Here is a 7,163-nt window from a genome sequence, read left to right on the forward strand (position 1 = left end):
TGTGCCATAGATTCACCATCACTGCTATGGAGTCATTTGCAGCTTCTCAGAGATGTTATTGAAGAAGCTGACGTTTAATATACTGTACGTAGCAAAACTCTTAAAAGATATTTGATTTAAAATATATTAAAAGATAAATTGGGCTGATGATGAATGATGGTTACAATGACCTAACTGTAATAGCCATTACTCATTTGGCTGAATCACTTTGGGCCACACCCACACTGAGCCCAATCCACCTCACAGGGTGATGGTTGTAGGGAAAATAGAAGAAAGTATTGGGTATGTTCACTGCCTTGAGTTACTTATGAAAAGGACAAAGGCAGGATATAAATATTCCTGTGTCTAAATCTTGTTCTACCATTAGTATCCAGTAAAAGGTTAATGAGCAACTGGATTGAGTTATGTAGATTTGGATTTGGTCTAAAAACAAGGGCTTTGCACAATGTATATGTTAACCAGGTAGTCTGCCTGCAGTGCTGTTTTTAGGGACTGTGCATTGTGTCTTCCACTTGGATTCTTGCTTAACAGTCTATCTACAGCAATCTTTCTTAGCATTGAAGATGTTAAGAAATTTAACTTCCAGATAGGATGGCCTTTGCTAAGAATTGTAGAAATTGAAATCCAGAGAATCAAGTCAAAGTTTCCAAGGTTGAGAAACACAGACCTACGTTATCCATTAATCAGATTCAGAACGGGGGGAAAAACATCAGCATTTTCTTGTATTATAGCAAATCTGCTCATCTTTTGTGCATAGGTTCTTCTTGCTTGACTTCATGTGGATTCAACCTTTTCATTAATAAAAAAAATTCTGCTACGTTCCCCAATTTGATGCTTTCCAGATGTGCTGGATTGTAATTATACAGTATAATCTCCATTTGGCATGGCCATTTTGTCATGCAACAATGTAGTGCAGTGCCTTGTATGCTCTGATCTTAAGTGAGTGCATAATACTCACCTGGAAGGATTAATGGCAAATTCAGGCTGGTGACTTTTTGATTAGAAAGCAGTGTTGTTCAATATTGCTTGTTAATATAACTCCAGAATAATTGCTTGTTTGGAACTCTTCACACAACCTTAGTACATTTTAATGTTCTGATTTCTATTCGAGGAATAGGCAGGAGCGTTGGTAGAAACCTTTGAAGCACTCTTCCAAAAATAGTTTTCCAGCTTTTCTATTCTGGCCGTGTCTGGGAGAGGATGAGAGATGTGGTGTAAGATACTTGCAAGATACCAAGTTGAGACTGCTTTAGGGCAGTTCACTACTGTAAAGAAAAATTCAATTCTAAGGGACTTAAGTAAATCTCTGACCCCAGGACAGATGAAAATCCATGTATCTCTGGAATATGAGTGGACATATGCCAATTTTTTTTGGGGGGGGGGTCATTTATGGGGCTTGAGGAATGGAATATCCAAAGCTGAAAGAGATTTAAGTATTTTCTCTCACTGGAGGAATTTTAAAAGGTGAGGTGGATGCTTTAAACATCTGCAAAGCTTGAAGTTCCAATTTGTTCCTTTAATCCTCTGTCCAATAGTAACCTCCCCCCCCCCCACGCACACACAAATATTCACTACAACTACTTTGGTCATGTTAGAAGATCACTAGCAATGCCCTCTGAGGTTCCCAGGCCAAAATGAGCCTTGTTTATTAATGCTAATGTGAAAGGCTACAGCAATTATATAATGAAGAAAAAATGCCCAGCTGATTGTGCACTGGTTCTTATTTATTTTGTCTGTTGGGGGGAAATATTTTCTTTTTTTTTAAAGAAAACTATTACAATTCAATAAGAGATCATATATAAAGAAAGAAAAAGTATTACAGAAGCATAGAATGACTAGGAAAGAATGGTTCAGAAAAAAGTCAAAATAATGTATTTTGTATCAACAACACAAGAGCACACAACAGATTTAAACTTAATATTAACCGCTCCAAACTTGACTGTAAAAAATATGACTTCAGTAACCGAGTTGTCGAAGCGTGGAACTCATTACCGGACTCCATAGTGTCATCCCCAAACCCCCAACACTTTACCCTTAGATTATCTACGGTTGACCTATCCAGATTCCTAAGAGGTCAGTAAGCGGCGAGTACAAGTGCACGAGAGGGCCTTCCGTCCCCTATCCTATTGCTCTCCTATATCTCCTATATGTCTTCTTCTATTCTTTCATTGATATATTCTATTCCTATATGTATATGTATATATATAGATATGTCACATGTTTAAGCTGAATTTGAAAATTAAGGGAGACTAGGATAGATCTATTTCGGCCTTATTTTGGCCTCATCAGCTAGCCATACCCACTGGGACTTGAACCTGCAACTTTGCCTTGTAAGGCAGAGAATTATCCTCTAGGCTACAGTATCCAATCCCTTCAGTTCTGTACCAGGGAAGGGTTACATTTTGTGTCGAATCACCCTGGTATATTGAACGAACATCACAGCTCCTTTTTTGCCTCTCGGCCCAACCCAGGGCCATTTCCAAGGCAGTTAATTTTATTGATAGCCGACAATTCTATCTGTATGTGTCACATGTTTAAGCTGAATTTGAAAATTAAGGGAGACTAGGATAGATCTATTTCGGCCTTATTTTGGCCTCATCAGCTAGCTATACCCACTGGGACTTGAACCTGCAACCTTTGCCTTGTAAGGCAGAGAATTATCCTCTAGGCTACAGTATCCAATCCCTTCAGCTCTGTACCAGGGAAGGGTTACATTTTGTGTCAAATATATATATATATATATATATATATATATATATATATATATATATATATGTCACATGTTTAAGCTGAATTTGAAAATTAAGGGAGACTAGGATAGATCTATTTCGGCCTTATTTTGGCCTCATCAGCTAGCCATACCCACTGGGACTTGAACCTGCAACCTTTGCCTTGTAAGGCAGAGAATTATCCTCTAGGCTACAGTATCCAATCCCTTCAGCTTTGTACCAGGGAAGGGTTACATTTTGTGTCGAATCACCCTGGTATATTGAAGGAACATCACAGCTCCTTTTTTGCCTCTCGGCCCAACCCAGGGCCATTTCCAAGGCAGTTAATTTTATTGATAGCCGACAATTCTATCTGTATGTGTCACATGTTTAAGCTGAATTTGAAAATTAAGGGAGACTAGGATAGATCTATTTCGGCCTTATTTTGGCCTCATCAGCTAGCCATACCCACTGGGACTTGAACCTGCAACCTTTGCCTTGTAAGGCAGAGAATTATCCTCTAGGCTACAGTATCCAATCCCTTCAGCTTTGTACCAGGGAAGGGTTACATTTTGTGTCGAATCACCCTGGTATATTGAAGGAACATCACAGCTCCTTTTTTGCCTCTCGGCCCAACCCAGGGCCATTTCCAAGGCAGTTAATTTTATTGATAGCCGACAATTCTATCTGTATGTGTCACATGTTTAAGCTGAATTTGAAAATTAAGGGAGACTAGGATAGATCTATTTCGGCCTTATTTTGGCCTCATCAGCTAGCCATACCCACTGGGACTTGAACCTGCAACCTTTGCCTTGTAAGACAGAGAATTATCCTCTAGGCTACAGTATCCAATCCCTTCAGCTTTGTACCAGGGAAGGGTTACATTTTGTGTCGAATCACCCTGGTATATTGAAGGAACATCACAGCTCCTTTTTTGCCTCTCGGCCCAACCCAGGGCCATTTCCAAGGCAGTTAATTTTATTGATAGCCGACAATTCTATCTGTATGTGTCACATGTTTAAGCTGAATTTGAAAATTAAGGGAGACTAGGATAGATCTATTTCGGCCTTATTTTGGCCTCATCAGCTAGCCATACCCACTGGGACTTGAACCTGCAACCTTTGCCTTGTAAGGCAGAGAATTATCCTCTAGGCTACAGTATATATATATATATATATATATGTATGTATATATTCTATTCCTATATTCTATATACTCTATATATTCTATTCCTATATATTCTATTCCTATATCTTCTTTTCTATTATTTCTTAGATATATTTTACTATGAGTATCTCCTCTATAACCTTCATCATAAATTTTACTATGTGTATACAGTATTGATATATACTCACTAAAACCCTCATTGTGTATTGGACAAAATAAATAAATAAATAAATGCAGAAAAACAAGAAAAAATGGAGTAATTTCGGACTTTCAGTGCTGTTGTAACTTTGAACAGTCACAAAATGAATAGTTATAGGTCAAGGGCTACCGATACTTCCTGAATAAACTTGATGGAAGTTCCTTAAGAGATTTTTCTGAATAATTGAAGATAGCAATAGCTATTACTACCCTCAGAATTTTGCCCCGCAAAAAACTAGGTCCTCATTTTACCAGCTTCACAAGCAGCCGTCAGAAATAGCCTGCAGTTCTAGATTCTAACCACTGCACCGCTGTGGCTCTTATGATAAGAGTAGGGATTGTATAGCTCTGGCCTTTGAGCCAAAACTGTAGTTATGATGCCAAACGTAAAACACTAGGCTTGAGTGCATGATTTTTTTCTTTCCCTTTTCCCTTTTTTTTTTTTTTTGCTTTTTTGTAGCTACAATATACCAAGGAGGAATTGGACTACAAAGTTCACAGAGGTCACGAAAAAATGTACCAAATGTGGAAGGAATGGTACAAAGGAGAACCTAAGCAGGACCAGAGCAATGGAGCAAATCAGACAGAGGTATCTCAGCATGAGAATGATTCATCTTTTGAAGATACTAAAAAAATAGGGAATGGCCATTGCTCAGTGAAGATTCTGCCTTGACCATGGTTTGTGGCTAGGCATACTGGGTAAACCTAGACAATTATGATTTATTTGGTAATTAGTATTCATTATTAAATAGATTAAATCAGGGATGGCGAACCTATGGCACATGTGTTGGCATGCGAAGCCATTTATGACGGCACGTGAGGCATTGCCCTCTGTCAGCTCGGGCCCACTGGTCCGCTGATATTTATAGTTTATACTTTATCAGATTTGTCTGCCACCCCCTCCGAAGACTCGAGGCGGCTCACAGCATAACAGTAGTACAATACATTACCAATCCAATAATAAAAATTAAATCAATTTAAGCAAGTATTAATAACATAATAAAATCCCTAACTATGCAATCACACACATTCAACCTACTCTATCATACAGTAAGGGCAAAAACATAATTAAAAAGAGGGGGAAAGGTGGTAATTATCCCCACACCTGGCGACAAAAGTGGGTCTTCAACATTTTATGGAAGGCGAGGAGAGTGAGGGCTGGTCGAATCTCTAGAGGGAGTTGATTCCAGAGGGTCGGGGCCACCACAGAGAAGGCTCTTCCCCTGGGTCCTGCCAGCCGACATTGTTTGGTCAATGGGACCTGGAGAAGGCCACCCCTGTGGGACCTAATTGGCCGCTGGGATTCGTGCCTTCTTTATGGCTGTTTTTGCTCTCCCCAGAGTTCAGGAAAGCCTCCTGAAGCCATTTTGCTCCAGCAAAAACTGGAACAAAGCCTCCTGGCCTGTTTTTTTGCCATCTCCAGGCTTCAGGAGGCTTTTCTGAACCCTGGGCAAGGGCAAAAAAAGTCCCTAAAAGCCTATTGGAAGTCCGGAGGCTTCAGTGAGGCCTGTCCGCATGTGTGGAAGGGCAACGCAGGGGGGGGGTTGTGTGCATGCGGGTGTGGAGGGGAGAGCATTGCGTTACAGGTGTGGGTGCACACACGCGCCATATCACCTGCAAGCGCATCCTTTTGGCACCCGGATCAAAAAAGTTTCGCCAACACTGGAGTAAATCTTTATCCCCAGTGGCTGACGCAAATTGGATCTTGCAACATTATTAAACAAACTATATATTTATGCAAAAATTATTCCCAGAACAAGAAGAGAGTTGGTGTGTTTCTCAGGATGTATGAAAAGGCTGAGATGAAGAGCTGGGTCAAAGATCCTTTATAGAACATACACAACATACAGAAAATTGCTTGGGGAAGAAAAGAGGGAGGAGATTTGAATTCTGCCACCTGGCATGTACTGCATGGCTGAAATCAAGGGAAGGGCAATCAACAATGGTGTCTCCATGCATAAACAAGAATATTCAGTTGCCCTATGTCCGTCTGTCAACCTCTCTCCCCACCCCCTCCCTCCCTTCAGATAATCCCATAGATCAGGGGTAGGCAAAGTTGGCTCTTCTATGACATGTAGACTTCAACTCCCAGAATGCCTGAGCTAGCATGATTGGCTCAGGAATTCTGGGAGTTGAAGTCCATAAGTCACAGAAGAGCCAACTTTGCCTACCCCTGCCATAGATGAACACCTATGATGTTCAATTAACAGATCTTTTTGTTCATTTGTTTCATAACAGATGGAATCCCATTCTCTAGCCACATCCTACACTGTTGCACAGAAGATGCAGGAGGTCTGCCAGAATGTCTTAACCAACCTGCAGAGCCTTCCTGAACATCTTCAACAAAAAGTCCAACAGGCTCAGTGTGATTTAACAGAGCTACAAGCTGTCCTCTCTACTGCCACATCCTTCCAGGATCTTCCCAGTGGCTTCATGAAAGAGACCACAGAGAAAATTAACAAGGCCAGGAAGGCTCTGTTTGAAGTCATGGAATATATAGCTAAATACACTTGTCAGCCATGGGTAGAGGGACCCTATTGTCCTGCTGAATATTCAGCAGAGGAATCCATAAAACACAATAACGTATATTAGTTCTTTACTCTTAATAATTTATGAAACAAATAACATATATCAATTCTTATAATATTGAGAACAGAATTAAAAAACATGATAACTTACAACCGCTTACTAAATACAGAAGGAAATATAAAAACAAAGGAAGAGCTAACAGAACAGAACATAACTTTGGACTGCTGGCCATACAGGCTAATATTTTCAAAATGGCAAAAAAACATCAAAAACGAAGGAATATTGGCACAGGACACACCCCTTGATAAACTAATATTAGGAAGGGAAAAATTTTTATAACAAGAATATATAGCTACTTAATAAATTATGAAGTGGAAACTGAAATATCAAAAGATCCAATGACCAGCTGAGCAAGGAACTTTGGCTACAATATCCACATAGACCAATGGGAGACAATTTGGAATAAGAACTACAAAATCACTAAGTCAGCAGCATACAAAGAAAACACTATAAAAATGTTCTATAGGTGGCATATGTCACCATCAAGACTAGCACAGATTT

General features: G+C 39.8%; 1 protein-coding gene across 1 annotated transcript in view; it reads left to right on the forward strand.

Moving 5' to 3' along the window:
* The window catches only part of LOC139159530 (perilipin-3-like), a 44,532-nt gene extending 37,825 nt beyond the window's left edge, over window positions 1-6,707 (forward strand). The window contains exons 3-4 of the mRNA XM_070736841.1: window positions 4,534-4,662; window positions 6,312-6,707. Coding sequence (XP_070592942.1) covers window positions 4,534-4,662; window positions 6,312-6,665 — 483 coding nt within the window. The 3' untranslated portion in view covers window positions 6,666-6,707. The remainder of the gene's footprint in view (window positions 1-4,533; window positions 4,663-6,311) is intronic.
* Window positions 6,708-7,163: the final 456 nt, after the last annotated feature.

Source organism: Erythrolamprus reginae, chromosome 2 (genome assembly GCF_031021105.1).
Source record: "Erythrolamprus reginae isolate rEryReg1 chromosome 2, rEryReg1.hap1, whole genome shotgun sequence".
NCBI lineage: Eukaryota > Metazoa > Chordata > Lepidosauria > Squamata > Dipsadidae > Erythrolamprus > Erythrolamprus reginae.